This window comes from Giraffa tippelskirchi, chromosome 13 (assembly GCF_054371585.1).
Source record: "Giraffa tippelskirchi isolate mGirTip1 chromosome 13, T2T-mGirTip1v1.2.pri, whole genome shotgun sequence".
Lineage (NCBI taxonomy): Eukaryota > Metazoa > Chordata > Mammalia > Artiodactyla > Giraffidae > Giraffa > Giraffa tippelskirchi.
In genome coordinates, this window is record NC_137287.1 from 54,980,157 (window position 1) to 54,999,692 (window position 19,536).

Below are 19,536 nucleotides of genomic sequence, written 5' to 3' on the forward strand. Positions count from 1 at the left end.
ACAGTTGTTCTCATAAGTTCATATTCAACACAGATGGTCTGACAGAGCTAGGTTCTTGATCTCATATTGGAGAATGTAATCAATTGCTCAGCACTCTGGCATCTTGATGAAGATTCATTTTGGACAATTAACTAAGATCGATTTCATTTAAACATACATTTTCAAGAGAAAAGGCCTATGTGCCTTCCTTTTCTTGGCATATATATATTTTCTTTGCACAAGGAATGCTGCACTGGTTCACTGAGTTGGAATTTAGTCTCTGTTGGAATTTAGTTATCAAAATCAGCCGTTGGATGGAGCAACTGCAATTTCAGGACTCATTTCCTGTCCTCTTCTGCTTATAGGACTTCTTACAAAAATTCAGGGGGAGCTTTATCATGTGATCCATTTTTAAGCTGATGTACCTATTAGGGTAATAGTTTCCCCCATAAAAAGCTTTCCACACTGATCACCTTTATCCTTTAAAAAGCTGTGAGCATCTGGGCCCCCAAAACACAGCGGGGGGGGGGGCTGTGGGGGGGGGCTTCTGTTTCAGCACACAGCATGAGAGCCGCCTCCATCTGTGTCATATGAAGTCAAACTTCTCTTGAAGTGATTTGTTTAGAGTGTCATTTGATGGAGTGGAATGTTCTGTAACTCATTTGAACTAGTACAGAAGCTTTGGTAAAAGGTCACCACTGCTTTTTAAGAGTTTCCCAATCTGGGCACCATCTGGGGGCTTGTTAAAGATAAGGTTTTCTACTGGCTTTTTCCCATACCAACTAGATTCAATTAGCAAAGGGCTACTTTTGCAGAGAAGTTTGTGTTCACATTTGGAGAGGGAGAGACAGACAGAGACAGAGAGAGAGACAGAGGCAACTCAAGTAAAGCCCACTTAGCACCAAAGTGGAGTGCTTATGCCAGAGGACAGTACTGTTTAATAGGTCTGAATGGAGGGGTCAGAACTGAAAAGCTGAATAGCATTTGCTTTTAAATGTCACTTTTGAATGGATCCTTTCTTCAAGTGTAGTCTTGGGAGTCACTCTAAAGGAACTTGAATTTCCCCATGTCCTCCACATTCAGTGCAGTGACAACATGTTCCTCAATGTAGTAAAAGCAATGCGAAACATTCACTCCACAAGGCACCAAGGACGCTCCCACTGTTATACCTTTATCATTTTAGTCTAGGCCTACCATCAGCTTGGTTGCTTTCCTCCCTCTTCCTAATGAAACAAAAGTCTTGAATTTTCCAAACCTCAAAAGCTCGGCTATAAAACTGTAGGAAACCAGGAAGAGGAACAGGAAAGTTTCCTGTAAAGACGTCTATGGTCTTGCTGGCCAGGTCTGCGCTCTCCTCTCAAACGCTCAATATGGTTTCTGACACTTGTCCTTGGAAAAAGTCCAAATGTGGCAAATGGTAGAGGCAACATTTCTTTACCCTCCTGCCTGGAACTTCCCATGATATGGATGAGTTCTAGCTGGTTCTTTCATGGGTAATAAGGAGTCCAGCTACTGCCCACCACCCTTGCCCCCATCTGCAGATAAAATTAGGAAACACATAGTGAGATCTACTGAAGTAAAAAATCAAAACCCTCTGATTTGGCTGGAATTCCTAAAAGGGTCTGGACCGAAGAGGCTGCACAGTAGCAGCTAAAACACAGGCTCTTTGCCATTACAAATATTCTAAGAAATGTGTATGTGGTGTGTGTGTGTTTGCGGCAGGATGCTTGGGGGAGGAGAACGTTAATGTCTCTGCAGAGACATTAAGAACACAACAACGATTGTGTCTCCCTTGGTTCAATGAAATTGTTTTGGAAACCAAAACTGTCCTTAGAAAGGGGCAGAAATCCGTTTATATTCCTTTTGAGGCAAGGAAGGAGGTCTTTCTGGCCAAGTCTTTAGGATCCATTCAGGTCCAGGAAACTCAATCCTCAAGTTCAAAGCTCATCTCATCATAGAGTTCCAGGCGTGCTGACTTCCTGTCCTGGGAATATTTCACATCCAGGAGGTCACCTATCTCATCCAGGGATTCCAAAACCTGCAAAGAGATTGCCTTCCATTAATTTTATTTAAACTCCCAAGTGGCCTTGCCCTCTGAGGCCTCACAGAAAACCACACTCTTCTTTTGCCAGCTTATTTGATTTTTAAAGAAAAGGAAAAAGATCCAAGTGAGTAAGCTGAGGTTCATAAACCAGCCCTAGAGGAATGTTAGAGGTTAATGCATTTTATTTCATATTCTTTAACGTCTAACTCCACATTACGCATGTTTAAGATATTGTGGGGATGTGAAGACAGGAAGAAACACATTTGATTCATGCTTACTCTTGAAGTCTTTATCTTTAAAATTTAATGACAGTATAAACTTGTGAGAGAAAAAGAAAAAAGTTCACAGATTACATTTGAGTTAAGTCTTCATGACACAGGAAATCAACCTGACCAGGAAGAAAATGAACATGGTGGTAACTAATTCCTTCCCTGGTGGCTCAGATGGTAAAGAATCTGCCTGCAATGCAGGAGACCCGGGTTTAATCCCTAGGTAAGGAAATTAGCATCCTCCTGTCTCTCTCCCATGCTTCCCCCATCCCTCCCACTCTCAGCTTTTAAATACTCAGCTCTATGCTCCGTAGAATAATAGAGTTTAAAACCACAAGGGACCAAGAGCTCATCTATTTCAATTCTCTTAATCCAGGCAGGTAAATGTACAATTTTACAAATGAAACAACTGAAGTCCAGAATATACACAGCGTAATTTTTCCTTCCAGTCTATTGCTAATCCTATAGAATTTGGCATGCTTTTTTTTTTTTTAACATTTTGGTTCTGTTTTTCTCAACCAGTCAAAAGAAAATGGAAAGATATTAGAGTCTAGCGTTTAGAAAAAAGGGAAAGTAAGAGTTGCTAACATCAGAATGAATGACTCATGGGGCTTATGGACGTTCTCTGTTAGGAAGTCTTTCAGACTGACATCAGTTAAGATCTCTATCAAGACGTTAAGAATAGTTTATTTCTAGGTGGTAGAATTATGGGTGATTAAAGTTTTCTTTTCACTTCAATGTATTTTCTTAACTTTTATACCAAATATAAGCACTAAGAAAAAGTAACAGACATTCCATTTTAAGTGGCATAAGGCTGGGATAGTTTCTACTGCTTTTGCTGAAGGTGGGGGATGGGGCAGGTTGGTAGCTTTGAAAGTGAAGGACCCACATACTTCGGGGAGGTGGGAGACAATTCATGGACAATGTGGGAGGGAAGCATATGATTTCAATTATTTATTAATCTCAATCTTTTAAAAATATATTTTTATTTTTAATACAATTTTAAATGTTACTTTCCATTTACAGCTGTTACAAAATATTGGCTGTATTCCCCACATTGTACGATACATCCTTGAGTCTGTCTTAAACCCAGTAGTTTGTGCCTCCTGCTCGTCCACCCCCATATTGCCCCTCCTGCCCCAGTATTAACCATTAGAGTCCACAGATGAGCAATATCATACAGAATTTGTCCGACTTATTTCACTTCTCATAATGCCCTCCACATCCATCCATGTTGCTGCAAATGGAAAAATTTCATTCTCTTTTATGGCTGAATAGTATTCCATTGTGTGTGTGTGTGTGTCTGTGTGTACACATTACATTTTCTTTATCCATTCGTCCCTTGATGGACCCCTAGGCTGCTTCCATATCTTGGCAATTATAAATAATGCTGCCATGAACATTGGCAGTGTATCTGTCTCTTTAAATTAGTGGGGTTTTTTTTTTCAGATACATACCCAGGAATGGAATTCCCGGGTCACGTGGCAGTTCTATTTTTATCTTTTGAGAAACCTCTATACTGTTTTTCATGGTAGCTGCACCAATTTCCATTCCCACCAACAGTGCACAAGGGTTCTCTGTCTTCCACATCCTTGCCAACACCTGTTACTTGTGTTCTTTATGATGACAGCCATTCTGACAGATGTGATGTAGTATCTCAAACTATTTAACTGTTTTTGGTGTCTGTTGTAAAATGTGCATAATATACTGGTAATGCATATATAATCTCAAAATGGATTTATGTTGAGGCTCATTGATCAACTACCTGAAACACACCAGGACTCAAGCAAAGTTAGCTTTATGCAGGGAATACAGACTCTTGAACCATCTTCATAACATCTGGGAAGAGTTACTTGCCACCTTTGGACTCAAGCATGAGACGATTCTAAGGAAATAGGGGGCCAGTTCTGGGTAGGATGCTGCCAAGAAGTGAGAGAAACTCAGTGTTGGTCATATGTAGACTTCTTATTTGGAAGGTGAGAGGATTAAAAGGAGGTTAGAGCTGACCTTGGGCTTCTACGGTGGCACAGATAGTGAAGAATCTGTCTGCAATGCAGGAGACCTGGGTTCTATCCTTGGGTCATGAAAATCCCCTGGAGAAGGAAATGGCTACCCATTCCAGTATTCTTGCCAGGAGAATTTGATGCACAGAGGCGCCTGGTGGGCTACTGTCCATGGGGTTGCAAAGAGTCGGATGTGACTGAGCAACTAACGCTACCACTGCTACTACTAAAGCTGACCTCAGTCCTTTACTGAGGACTACCATTCATGCTAGAGGAGGTACATTTTAAGTCACTTTGTGTTTGTAAAGTGGCCCGTTTCTGTCTTGTTGCAAACACGGTCACTGAATAGACTTGTCTAACAATGTGTATTTTTGGCAAGTGTTGCCTATGTTCAGTCACCACCTTAATGCCCTGACTTTTCAAGGGGTCATTTTTCATATTCTCTTCTAGTAAGAAATCTGCTCAAAATTTTGTATTGACTTGATGATCTCAAAAGTTTAGAGGCGTTTGTCTAGGAGAGAGTTCCATGCCTCTTCAAAACCATGTAATCTGTAGGAATTAACTCATTGAAGACAATCATAGGGTCTGATATCTACTGAACTGGGTATTCATTGAGTGCCTCAACGCTGTCTGGGTCAGAAATAAGATGCAAATCCATCCAGGCTACCCATCCCTTCTGCTGTCTCTAGAGCTTGCTTCTGGGCATGTCGACTTCTCCCCACACCTGCAATGTTCCTCTCATAACTCCCTTCTTCTATTGATGTGTAAACATGCTCAAGTCTCCCTCCACTTTCAAAAGCTTTTTCTAAACCGGTTTTTCTTGCCTTTACAAACTTCTCGAAAATCTTGTCTACGTTTCTTACCATCATTCATTATATTTAGAAGAAACAATTTGTTAAAATTAATATGCTGGGAACATACACTCATTTTAGAGAAACCAGACAATGTAGAACAGAAACAGCAAAGTTCTCCCATCATCTCAAAACCTAGGGTTAGTTCAGTTGTTAATGTTTCATCTAATGAATCGTTACTGTGTTTTGTTATTGTTGTTGAGTCGCTAAGTCACATCTGACTCTGTGAACCCGTGGACTGCAGCATGCCGGGCTCCTCTGTCCTTCACTATCTTCTGGAGTTTGCTCAAATTCATGTCCATTGAGTCAGGGATGCCATCTAATCATCTCTTCCTGTGCTGCCCCCTTTTCCTTTTGTCTTCGATCTTTCCCAGCATCACATACTATGTTCTATACATTGGTTTAAGCAGAAAGATATGGATCCGTGTGTGTGTGTGTGTGTATGTGTGTGTGTGTTTTCACATGTGTGCAATTCAAGCTCAAAGTATCATCTTCATTTTTAATTCTTTGTATTTTTATTGCTGTTTCCTTCACTCCCCTAAAACGCTCTGCTCTGAGCAACAGCAAGCTCCTGGTAACTGTTAAGCTGATGATTTCTTCTCCCCTCACAGCATTTGGATGTTCTGCTGATTCTTCCCCAACTTGAAGCTTTTGCCTTTTTAGTGTTGGGCAGTACACCAGCTCATGACTTTTTGGATTGCACAAGCTCCATCTGAGCCCAGGTCCTCATCTGTGATTCCTGTATCCACCCACGGATGCAGGCACTTCTGCCCTTGGCCCATGTACTTATATTTGGGCAATTCTTTCTCCTACCATTGACTTCAGTGATCTTCCCTTGAAGTGAAGTGAAAGTCACTCAGTCATGTCCAACTCTTTGTGACCCATGGACTGTAGCCCACCAGGCTCCTCTGTCCATGGAATTCTCCAGGCTAGAATACTGGAGTGGTTGCCATTTCCTTCTCCAGGGGATCTTCCCAACCCAGGAATTGAACCCAGGCCTCCCGCATTGCAGGCAGACTCTTTACCCAGCCACCTGGGAAGCCCCAATCTCCCCTTAGTTCCTCAAATTACAGCAACTCCAGTCTTGTATGTTCTCCTATGCTCTACAATTGGATTTTCCTTTTTAAAACTTTTATTAAAGTTGATTTATAGTTGATTTACAACTATACAAAATTATAGTTGATTTACAACATTGTATTAATTTTCTCTACAGCAGAGTGATTCAGTTACACATATATATATATTCATATTCATATTCTTTTCCATTGTGGTTTGTCACAGGATATTGAATATAGTTCCCTGAGCTATACGGTAGGACCTCGCTATTTATCCATCCTATGTATAATAGTTGAACTTTTCCACCAATGGCTCATAGACATGTAATCCCTACATGTCTGTAATTGAGCTCATTTGATTCCCCTAGTCCTGTTGATGATTTGCTATTCTTTGCCATGTACCTTATTTCTTAGTAACTTAGCTCTGCTGTTCTTCATTCACTAGAGGTCTAGAGACCTCAGATTATCCTTCATTCCCTCGCCCACATGTGTCCTGCATCCAAATATTTGCCAAGTCTTGGCAGATCCATGTATGCATAATGTCCATTCCTAGATTCATTTCTTTTGTTCTCATTGCCCTTGACCTTACCATCTCTTATTTTGTTCAAATAGCTCCATATATGTAATGACTCGCTGCACCTCCATGCTCCTGCCGTTGTCTTTAGTAGATTGTCATCTAGAATGTCTGTCCTGTGGTTGTCATTCTTTACTAGATGAATTTATTCTCTCTGGTATTATTATGAGGTGCCTGTTTATAGTATGTACTCTTAGACTGTTTGCCCCAGAGTTTTCCATAGAGAAGACACCTGATAGTGTTTGCTAAACTGCATTGATTTTTATGAGTCAGTTTCACTAACCCTGAACTGACTGACCTGGCTTGGATCTCTGATATTATTAACTCATACAGAGATTGAAATTTAGGGACAGTAAAATGGTAAAATGGTTTTGAAATCCTTTGCACTTCAGGTAAGATGAGCTTTTACAATAGGTCTGTCTTTGCCGTTGGCTTTCCAAATGTGGCTTATTTGGGTCCTAATTTCTTGTGATGGACATAGTGGCTATGACCAGTGCCAGGATGTAGGCAATTGCTGCTGAAACAGCACAAGAAATCAGCATCAGCATTTAAGAAGAAGCCAAGAGCAGGATGTCTGTCTTCTCAGTCAGTCTTTGCTGTGAAACCAAAATACCGACTTGACTCAAGTCTTCACTGAGTTGATTTTCTTTTCTATCTGCTGAGTTGATCACATTGTTGTGCATTGCTGGGACTCCCCCACCCTTTTTTTTTTTAAAGTAGTGAGTGTTATTGGTGGTGTTTCCTTACAACACCAACAAGAGAAATCCAGGGAAACCCAAGAAAGCTCTGTAAAAGAAGGTGCTGAGAATCCGAGGGCCCCGTCCCGCTGCTTCTGCTGGGCTGTGGGCACTCACCGTGTCCAGCATCTCCCGGGTGTGTGCTGCTGAAACACAAAACCGAGCCCGGGCTTCTGCAAGGGGCATAGCTGGAAATCCAACAACCACCACACCGATTTTTCTCTTTAATAGATGCCTTGCAAAAGCCCTAAGGGAAAGATTAAGAAGGAGGTTAACTGAGAGATGACAAAATTCTACTGCAAAAAAAGGAATGTGGCTAATGACTTTGTTTTTAAAAAATAAGTAGAAGATAATTGAAGTCATGGAACTTCTGTCAAATACAGTTGACCAGGAAATGTGGCAGCCAGTCACTTGATGGCACCCATAACTGTGTGTGTATATTGTGGGACATGGCCCATTCATTAAACAATTGTGTGTTCAGTCTTTGACACTGAGCAGAAAATGTGGATGGACATGGACATGACCCTGGTTGAACAAATTTGCATATATGTAAAATTTTTGTCCATAGAGTTCCTAAGGAATAAAAGCCCTAACACACTTGTAGGGCAAGAATAGAGACACAGGCTTCGAGCAGGGACTTGTGGACACAGAGGGAAAGGAGAGGATATGATAAAGTGAGAGAGTAGCACTGACGTACATACACTACCTTGTGTACAATGGACAGCTGGTGGGAAGCTGCTGTATACACAAGGAGCTCAGTCCGTGCTCTGTGATGACTTAAAGGGATGGGATTGGTGGGGGTGGGGTGGGAGGGGGTGCTCAGGAGGTAGGGGATATATGTATACATACGACTGATTCATGCTGTTGTACACAGAAACTAACGCACATTGTAAAGAAATTATACTCCAATAAAAAGAACCGTCACACAGTGCAATTACATAAAGAAACAATTTGTTAGATGCAACCCTATATGCTTTAAATACTTAAAACAGTAAGCCAGAAAGAAAAACACCAATAGAGTATACTAATGCATATATATGGAATTTGAAAGATGGTAACGATAACCCTATATGCGAGACAGAATAAGAGACACAGATGCATAGAACAGTCTTATGGACTCTGAGGGAGAAGGTGAGGGTGGGACGTTCTGGGAGAATAGCATTGAAACATGTATATTATCATATGTGAAACAGAATACCATTCCAGGTTCAATGCATGAGACAAATGCTCAGGGCTGGGGCAATGGGATGACCCAGAGGGATGGGATGGGGAGGGAGATGGGAGGGGGGTTCAGGATGGGGAACACATGTAAATCCATGGCTGATTCATGTCAATGTATGGCAAAAACCACTACAATATTGTAAATAATTAGCCCCCAACTAAAATAAATAAATTTATTTTTAAAAATAAATAAATAAATACTTAATACAGTACTGATAATACAGTGTGGAGATTTCGAGACGCCTCTACTTCGTGACTGTAATTTCAGAATCAGGATAAGAGGATCTGCGGGAGACCACCCCAAGCCACGTTCTCTTTCCAGAGGCAAAGATTTTATTTTCCATCAAGCCAAAGATAGGAAATAGCAAGGGTCTTCTCACTTTTTATGTGTGCCTTCAAGGATAATAAACCCATTGGCTGGACTAAGGGGGCGATGGGGAGGAAGGTGGGAGGGAAAGAAGTGTGCACTCACTGAGCCCTTCTCTAGAAGGAGCCTAGAGGCGTAGGTCATAGACTTACAAAGCTCTTTGACACAGAGTAAAAGGCTTCAGCAATACGTGAACCATGAACTTCCAGATGTTCAAGCTGGTTTTAGAAAAGGCAGAGGAACCAGAGATCAAATTGCCAATATCCGCCGGATCATCGAAAAAGCAAGAGAGTTCCAGAAAAACATCTATTTCTGCTTTATTGACTATGCCAAAGCCTTTGACTGTGTGGATCACAATAAACTGTGGAAAATTCTGAAAGAGATGGGAATACCAGACCATCTAACCTGTCTCTTGAGAAACCTGTATGCCAGTCAGGAAGCAACAGTTAGAACTGGACATGGAACAACAGACTGGTTCCAAATAGGAAAAGGAGTACGTCAAGGCTGTATATTGTCACCCTGCTTATTTAACTTATATGCAGAGTACATCATGAGAAAGGCTGGGCTGGAAGAAACACAAGCTGGAATCAAGATTGCTGGGAGAAATATCAATAACCTCAGATATGCGGATGACACCACCCTTATGGCAGAAAGTGAAGAAGAACTAAAGAGTCTCTTGATGAAGGTGAAAGTGGAGAGTGAAAAAGTTGGCTTAAAGCTCAACGTTCAGAAAACTCAGATCATGGCATCTGGTCCCATCACTTCATGGGAAATAGATGGGGAAACAGTGGAAACAGTGTCAGACTTTATTTTTTTGGGCTCCAGAATCACTGCTGATGGTGACTGCAGCCATGAAATTAAAAGACACTTACTCCTTGGAAGGAAGGTTATGGCCAACATAGATAGCATATTTAAAAGCAGAGACATTACTTTGTCAACAAAAGTCCGTCTAGTCAAGGCTATGGTTTTTCCAGTGGTCATGTATGGATGTGAGAGTTGGACGGTGAAGAAAGCTGAACGCCAAAGAATTGATGCTTTTGAACTGTGGTGTTGGAGAAGACTCTTGAGAGTCCCTTGGACTGCAAGGAGATCCAATCAATCCATCCTAAAAGAGATCAATCCTGGGTGTTCATTGGAAGGTCTGATGTTGAAGCTGAAACTCCAATACTTTGGCCACTTCATGCAAAGGGTTGACTCATTGGAAAAGACCGTGATGCTGGGTAGGATTGGGGGCGGGAGGAGAAGGGGACGACAGAGGATGAGATGGTTGGATGGCATCACCGACTCGATGGACATGGGTTTGGGTAGACTCCGGGAGTTGGTGATGGACCGAGAGGCCTGGCGTGCTGCAATTCATGGGGTCGCAAAGAGTCGGACACAACTGAGCGACTGAACTGAACTGAAAACCTTTTAAAGCTATGATTCCTTCCCCATAACCACTTCTGGCGCCTTTTTATTTCAGAGCTAATCTCAGTGACGATTCTAGAATACTGAGCTCTCAAAGCCTGTACATTTCTTGCACTGAGATCCAACCTCAGACACTGGCATGTGCGTCCAAGTGAGTGAGTATTTCCCTCTGTGTGCTCATCACTCCCCACAGGAATCCTTCGTCCCTGAGAAGCTCCGCCCACAAGTGGGTCAATGTCTCAGGTCTTCTAAGCATTAAGGGGTGGTTGTTGTTGCTTAGTCGTTAAGTCATGTCCGACTCTGTGACCCCAGGGACTGTAGCCTGCCAGGTTCCTCTGTCCAGGGATTTTCCAGGCAAGAATACTGGAGTGGGTTGCCATTTCCTTCTCCTTTGCGGGTGTCTTATTTTTAGGCTGGAAGCTGACAGCACCGCAGAAGCCCTGAGTTTCAGGAAGAATCCTCGATGCAGCCACGGAGAGGAAGGTTGTGGAGTCTCTCCTTCTCCTCCTGTTTAGCTGATGGCTTTTAGGTTTCCTCGTGCAGAAGGCGGGTTATCAAAGGAAGCGATGGAGATTGCAGGGACCGCCAAACACAGCCTCTCTGGCCCCCTGGCTCGGGCAAAGCAAGATTCAGCCTTTGATTTGGAAAGGTTGCAAGGAGATGGAGCTTTCTAACTGAGGAAGCTTGAAAACCGGCCATTCTTTCTCTTTCTTGATCACCCTATGGAAGGCTGCCCACGGAACTGCACAGGATGAGAGCTTGTAATTGTCTGAGAAACAAGTCAAGTGCTTTTATTGCTAGAGTACAAACCACCTGACCCATGATTTCTGGCTGGCTTTTGGGACTCCCCAAAGACCATTTTCACTGTTTGCACTTTTCTCTTTGTACCAGAGGAAGTGAGTTTTGCCAAAGAATGTAGAGTGAAATATATGGCTGTTGATTCATTAGGTTAATCTGAGGCCTCCCTGGAGCACATCTAAATTTAAAGCTTACAACTTACACAACTAAAGCCAGCCTCCTTCAGTTAATGTATATGATTGTTCTGAACGTTCAGCATAATGAGCCTTTGGGTTTGTACTCCCCAAATCAAATTAGAGCTGGCATAGCCTGAAAGAAACTAAACTACTTGAATAATAAGAAGAATAAAATGTTAGCCCTGCACTGCACACAGCATCAGTGTATTTTCTGTACCACCATCCTCCAAGCATATGATGAGGCCTGGGGCTGGAAAATGTCAGTCCTCTACCAAATAGGAAATACAATTCTTCTGATTATTTAAGTGAATTTTTGTCAGTGAAATCACATTCTACTCTACTACATAGAAGAGTCCAGTGGTAGAGCTCAGTAAGACTTTATTCAAAAGGATACCTGGCAAGAGATGATATTTCTATTCTGCAGTGGGGGGAAATGTGGAGAAATCACAGTTCTTTAATAAAATCAAAGGTTTTTAAATGAGCAAATGGAGAAAGTGTTCAGACACTGGCTGAGACAACTAACTCCCTGTTTCAAAAGCTTTTCTGCGTATAAACTTTCCATTGAAGGAATATCAGAGAAGGAAACAAGACCAGGGAATGGCTACTCCTGCCAACAATAGATAACATTACCTTTTGGAATTAACCTGTTCCAAGTTTTCTTAACAACAGAAATAATTAGATTTTTTTGTACTAATTGTACAGTCCCCGTTGTATTAATCCATGCCCTTTTGATTCACTGATGATGACATTAAAGAGGGTTAAATTATACTCTGCATTGCTTTAAAGAGATGTGTATTTTCTCCCTTGGACTAAAGCTTGAGAGGCTCTGCAGTGCATTGAAAAGAGCCCTGGTTTATGAGGCAAATGGAACTGACCTGAACTCTGGGCTCTAGTACCTACCACAGGAGTGACACCGAGAAAATAGTTTTGACTTTTGTACATTTAGGTGTCTTTATTTGTAAACCTGAGCTAGGCATCCCACCTTCAATGGCTGAACATTGTGTTTAAGAGCCTTCCTTAGCATATAATTAACATTCAGCAATATTAGCTCCTCCTTAAAACTGTCTTACATGGGAAGGTACTAGATCATTTGACATATCATCCAAGGTCCAGTTGATGCAGGGCATAGCAAGATCTTTTCCTGGAAGTTTTATTTTTATTAAAGGATAATAATTATTTTATTTTATCCTGTATAAAATAAAGATTTTTTAAAATATTGTAATTATTTAAAAATAATTATTTTAAAGTAATTATTTTAAAAAGACATGCAACCACAATGACTCAATCTTACACTCAGTTGAAACTAGTAATAATAATCATTGTAGCCATAGTAGTAGAAGTAGTTGTAGATGTCTACCACTGACTGAGTGCTTATTCAATCACTCTATGAAGTGCTTTATATGCTCTATTAATACTGTTAAAAATAACAGCCAACACTGAGTAGACCCCATGTAAGAGGTGACATACCAATGCTGATAGACTTCATCTTGTTTAATCTTCAAATGATACTGGGAAATAGGTCCTATTCAATCCCATTTTCTTTCTTTTTTAAAATTTATGTTTAATTGGAAGATAATTGCCTTATGATGTTGTTTGGTTTCCGCTGTACAGCTTGAATCAGCCGTAATTACACACGTGTGCCCTCCCTCCCCTCTCCCATCTCAGAGCACGAGACTGAGCTCCCTGTGTTACACAACAGCTTCCCACTAGCTATCTGTTTTACATGCGGTAGTGTACACATGTCAATGTTGCTCTCTCACTTCATCCCACTCTCTCCTTCCCCCTCTATTTCCACAGTCTCTTCTTGCCCTGCAAATAGGTTCATCAGTGCCATTTTTCTAGATTCCATATACATGTGTTAATACGTGATATTTGTTTTTTTATGACTTACTTCATGCCGTATAATAGACACTAGGTTCATCCATCTCATTTCAACTGACTCAAATTTGTTCTTTCTATTGGTTGAATAATATTCCATTGGGCTTCCCTGGTGGCTCAGATGGTAAAGAATCTGCTTGCAATATGGAAGACGTGGGTTTGATCCCTGGGTTGGGAAGATCCCCTGGAGGATGGCCAACCCACTCCAGTATTCTTGCCTAGAGAATCCCTGTGGACAGAAGAGCCTGGCAAGCTACAGTCCATGGGATCACAAAGAGTCAGACATGACTGAGTGACTTAGCACAGCACAATATTCCACTGTATATATGTACCATAACTTCTTTATCCATTCATCTGTCAGTGGACATCTAGGTTGCTTCCATGTTCTGGCTATTGTAAACAGTGCTGCAATGAACATTGGGGTACATGCATCTTTTTGAATTATGATTTTCTCAGGGTATAAAGATGCTCAATGTTGCTCATCATTAGAGAAATGTAAATCAAAATTACAATGAAGTATCACCTTATACTGGTCAGAATGGCTATCATTAACAAATCTATAAACAATAAACACTAGACAGGATATTAAGAAAAAGGGAACCCTCTTGCACTGTTGGTGGGGATGTAAATGGATACAACCACTATGGAGAACAGTATGGAAATTCCTTAAAAAGCTAAGAATAAAACTACCATCAGTCAGTTCAGTCTCTCATTCATGTCCAACTCTTTGTGACCCCATGAACCACAGCACGCCAGGCCTCCCTGTCCATCACCAACTCCCGGAGTCCACCCAAACCCATGCCCATTGAGTCAGTGATGCCATCCAAAAACTACCATATGACCCAGCAATCCTGCTGCTGGCTAATATACCCTGATATATCTCATTTTCAGTATGAGAAAAGCAGGGCTTCAGAAGTTTTGTTTAATGAGGAAGAGACAGAATGAAAATTCTTTTTCATTCCAAACATCTCATTACACTCTAGAACCTAACTTTTCCAGGAAACTCCTTCTCAGTTTCATTTTCGTTTTTCACATTAGCTTTGTCAGGTCAGGGCTCCTGTCATATAAAGGAGGAGAGGAACTCTCTCTCATTCTGTTGCCATGCACTTACGTGCATTTGTTTTTGTTTGTCATGGATTCTTCTCATTAGATGGACTCAACTTCCCATTCTGTTGAGGTTCTAGTTCCAGCTTCCATCATCAAATATCAAGCACGCTCCCTAACACCACCCTCCAGTATTGTGTACTTGACACATTCCCAAATAAACAACAAGCTTACTTTTGGTGTCCTCATTAGTGAATCATAAAGCATTAGAGAAGCATGGGCTAAGCGTGGAGTCAGAACACACCGCTTCCCCAACCACCCTGAGTAAGTGTGGATTTTCTTCTGTGCCATCCGGCATCAGATGGTAGAGGGCTTTGGGGTGTCTGCCACCTGAAATCACCATTGTCACCCCTCCTTGCTATCAGCACAGAGCAGTGTCCTGTGACATTCCTGAAGCACAGTGTCTTCTTGGCCTTTCCAAGCACTGATTTCCTGACCCAGATCCACAAACAAAGGGCTCAGTGGTGGACAACTGTGGTTCCTGAGGCAACTCATGTGTGTGTCATTTGGCCCTGGTGAAATGACACGAGAGTGGACATCAAAGAATCCATCTTTTAGGAATGTTTAACTCAGTCCTAACCATCATGAGTTTTCAGCAAATAACCCCAGAACTTCTTTTCTATACTACTTCTAATAGTCTGCCGATTGACCTAGACTGTCAGAGAATCAAACAGAAAGTTCCAACAATACGGTTGTATTAAAGGAGTGTCAGGACCTCCAGAATCTGATGAACGCCTGTTGATAATTACTTTCTCCCATGTGCTGGGTCAGACACACAAATATTTTATATTTAGAAAAGATTTTAATTAATTTCTTTTTAATCACAGAGTTCATCATTCATCTCTAGTAGACTGGAGAATAACTCCTATAAAAGCTCATCTACACCATACTGAGAAAAAGTCATTTTTTTCTCTTTATGCATTTGTTACTAATGCTCAACTTCAGAGTCACAATCAGTGGAAAACAACCTGAAGTTGGCTTACCGGAGAGGTATTAAAATTTGGTGTTGGGAGCAAGAGCTTTGGAGCAAGAGCCTAAGTTTGAGTTTGCCTTTTGGTTTTCCTACACTTGATCTTGACTTTTGGAAAGCTATTTAAGAGCTCTCAGCCTCAGTTTCCCCACACACGAGGCTGCCTTCTTTGGAGGATGGCTGTGAGAGTTCAACGGGAGAAAGAACAGAGCCTGGTCATGTTGCTTTTGAATGCTGGGAGAGATGGTCTTTTGAGGTTCTCCCTGAGAAAGATCTTGGGGCAGGAGGAAGCACAGGACCGTTGTTCATTTACAGCTGAGGCCTCAGGCAGTAAGTGGTTTCGCCCAATTCACAGAGCGTGGAAACGGTGGGCCGCAGCAACTGGCTGCCTTCCCACAAGACCTTGTGACTTCTGAGAAACTTGACAAGTGAGTTTTGAACTCAGCATCTTGCTCAAGATGCAAAACAGCACCTGTGCTGAAAGAGCCCCCTGGCGTCAGAGCGCCGTCTCCATCAGATCTCCTTGGGGCTGAGGTGCTACGGTGAGGGTCCGCTGGGTACTCACGCTACTTTCGCAGGCATGTAAAGGAGCAGGGGGACCACGGGAGACTCTTTGTTGCCATAGACAATGAATCCCATTTTGCTTAATCTCTGTCTGAAGTATCTTGTATTTTTCGCCAGTTGCTGTACTCTCTGCAGCCCTGGAAGGAAATAGGCATGAAATCCATCAATTCCCACCTGGAAGAGGGAAGCAGATGTCAGACTGTCTTGGCAAGTGCTGTTAAGTCTCTCTGCAGGCCTACATTAAGGGCTGGAAGAGGGTCAGAGCAGGGTGGGCAAAGATCTCCTGGTGAGCAGGTGTGGGCACTGATGCCCGGGACCTGCCCTGAGACTGGAAGATGAGGTCCAGGGGGGATGGTGCTGCTGGCTACTGCTGGCAACTACAGTCAGGCCAGGCTGCAGGGCAGCAGGGGAGCAGGAAGGGTGTCTCACCAGAACGAAGGAGGTGAACTACTATGTACTAGGTACCCACAGTGTGTGGAATCTGCTAAGTGCTATAGACACATTAGTGCAGGGGAAGGGAATGTGACAAGAAACGGAACACCAACCAAGAAGGAGATTGTTGAAAACCTCAACTGTCCCTCTTCTTTCTGTTATTACTCTTCACCCCTTCCCCCCATCCCAGTTCTCCAGGAAGATCCCTCCCCAGCTCTGCCAGTCCTCAGAAAGCAGACGTGATGGAGAAAACACCTCATTTGTTGTACTTTCTCAAGAAGCTGACCTGTCCCCCAGGCTGGCAACAGCCCGAGGATGGAGGACACGCTCGACCCAAGGGCAGTTCATTTGGGTGCTGCCCAGGGAGCCGTGAGATGGTCTCTCACGAGCAGTTTGCCAAAGAGATAATACATATGAATTAAACCAGTAAGACTGTCTTGCTAGTAGAGCATGACTATAAAAAATTTAGAGAGAATCAACAATTGGATGAAAAACAAAGAATGATGGGAATTGAGAGAAAAGTGTGTTACTGGAATCTATGAGACAGAGGAAATCATTGGTCAGTAGAAACTAGGGTAGCCCGCGAAGTAGAGAAGTGGGAAGTGCAAGCTCAGTCAGGAGCAACGAGAGAAAAATAGAAACAGTCTCCTGGGGGCGACAGACATGAATCAAATAATCACAAATGAATGTAAAGTTGCAACTCTGATGAGGGTGATAAAGAATGCCATGTGGTATTCTAGAGTCCACAGTGGAGAGCTTAGACCAGGTCTGAGGAAATCAATGCATGATGAGTGAGCTGAGATCTGAAAGACAGACAAATGTTACCAAAATAAAGAGGAGGGAATTCCTCGCCAAGGACGCAGATGCAATGGTCCTATTGTTTGTAGGAAAAACAGAATGGTTGAGACCCAGCAAGATGTGTTTGAGGGCAGGGCAAGACAGAAAGTACAGTGCATAGATTGTCTGAAAAACCGGAAGTACAGGGATTGGAGAATCCAGCATTGAATGGCTGGGAAGAGGAGCTTAAAAGGGAATCAAGCAGGAGCAATCAGGGAGGGAAAAGAAGTCAGGAGAACTAACTGGCATGCATTGATGTTATTAATATGGCACTCATGGATAACTTTTTCTTTGAGGGTTCCTAGCTAGGACTTGGTTTTAAAGAAACAGTTGCAGGTATAGTTCACTTTAATTCACATGGGCTTTTAGTTTCCTACTCACCTTCTTGAAACAATAAGCTCTCTCCCCTAAAATTTCAGATTTGCAACATGAATCCAAGAAAGGGATTTGGAGAGGTGTAGAATCATTTGCATAAATTTTGTTGCATAGACACAGCCTCTTTTGTTCTTAAAAAAAAAAAGAATTGTTTTGTAACATGCTGAAGTGTCTTCTAGTACAGAGAGGAAGCTATTTGAAGGACAGAACTAGAAGTGAAGAAGAAAAATATTGTCATTACTTTAAAAAAATGTCTTCATCCATACATTGAAACAGTGTGTGCTTAAGAAGATGAGAACATAGGAGCAGGGCGGTATTGTGGATCAGAAAAGAGGGGCTGGAATATGACTTGCTTAAAGAAGGTGATTCAGATACAAATGAACTTATTTACAAAACAGAAACAGACTTACGAAAAACAGACTTATGGTTACTAAAGGGGAAACATCGAGGGAATAAATCAAGAGTTTGGGGTGAATGTATACATATGACTATACATAAGATGGATAACCAATGAGGATCTACTATATATTAATAGCACAGGGAACGTCACTCAATATTCTGTGATGATCTATGAGAAACGAATCTAAAAACAAATGTATATATGTACATGTATACCTGAATCACTTTGCTGTACACCTAAAACTAACACAGCATTGTAAATCAACTATAAATCAATAACATAAAAAAAAAAAAATAAGAGGGTGTTTCAAATGAAGGCACAGATATACATACCAGTCTTCAAAATGTATTCCATATGGCTTGTCCCCTTGTGTGTTCAGCTCTTCTGTTGATTGTTAGCTGTACAAGGAATAGATGAGTTCATCAGGCTGGGTCTGATACTTTCTAAATGATCCCCCTCTAGGACTAGAAGGATTTCCTGGTCTGGAAGTACCTGAATGACTTAAATTGCTTTTCCCAATGGCATTATCTTTGCACTTGCCCATAATGACTCATCCATCATTGGGCTGCCCCTCTACTTAATCGTCCCCGTCTGTCCTCTCTGCCTTGATTAACCCAACTAACTGGATCACCAGTCAATGTCATCGCTTTCTGCCTTCTGGATCCTTTGGAGAGTTGACCAGATGGATCAGAATATTGATCACAGGAGCAGCTGACTGCTTAAGAACTGGATGTTTTATTCTTGCCCTGTCTTTCCCCTCTTTGAACCATGCAGCCTAGCATGGCAGGCAAGCCATTATAACACACTTTGTGGACACCACTTTTTCTCACATAGGGCTACTATAGATGGCTTGACATCTTTTAAGCTGGCCAAGATACAGCTCCTTTCAATTACTACGTTGCTCACTTTTGAAAATTAGAAACATTCTCCTAGTGTTGGAGGGCCTGGAGGCAGAGAGAAATTTGTACATATAAAATGCTGCTCATCTACAGGATGTGAGTGATTTGATTAATCATGTTGTACTTTGGGATTCTTGTTTGAAAAGCACTTTGTCAAAGTAGAAGGAATTTTTGCACTTGTCCTTTCATACAGGGGTGGGCATGCCAGGATGACATGAAGACTGGGCATGGTAGTAACCTTCCCTTTGCAACACATAAGGTCCCTAGTTAAATACTTTCTGATTCTTCTTCAACCTATTACATAGAAGACAGGGAAGGCCCCGTCCAGATAAATAAGTGAGGGGTCAGATCTCTTATGTAGGGTGCTGGAGAGTGTGTTATTTTGCTGTATTCTTGGTTCTCTGAAAAAGGAATAAGCTCTGGAGTTAAAAGGGCTAGGAAACTCCAAACTCCACGTGGACAGCTTAAGGCTTTAAAACCTCAGTTTTACCTGGAAATAAATAAACTTATTTCACAAGAAGACTTGGAGCAATGAAGGGGTTAGTGCAGGAACATCCTTAGTACTGTGTCTGGGAAATAGGTATTTACAAGGTTAG

General features: G+C 41.9%; 1 protein-coding gene across 1 annotated transcript in view; it reads right to left on the reverse strand.

Moving 5' to 3' along the window:
* Positions 1-887: 887 nt before the first annotated feature.
* The window catches only part of LOC145530944 (serine palmitoyltransferase 3-like), a 101,888-nt gene continuing 83,239 nt past the window's right edge, over positions 888-19,536 (reverse strand). Inside the window, exons 8-10 of the mRNA XM_081552280.1 lie at positions 15,999-16,134; positions 7,630-7,759; positions 888-2,017 (exon numbers count right to left, since the gene is read on the reverse strand). Of these exons, the coding sequence (XP_081408406.1) occupies positions 1,904-2,017; positions 7,630-7,759; positions 15,999-16,134 (380 nt within the window). The 3' untranslated portion in view covers positions 888-1,903. The remainder of the gene's footprint in view (positions 2,018-7,629; positions 7,760-15,998; positions 16,135-19,536) is intronic.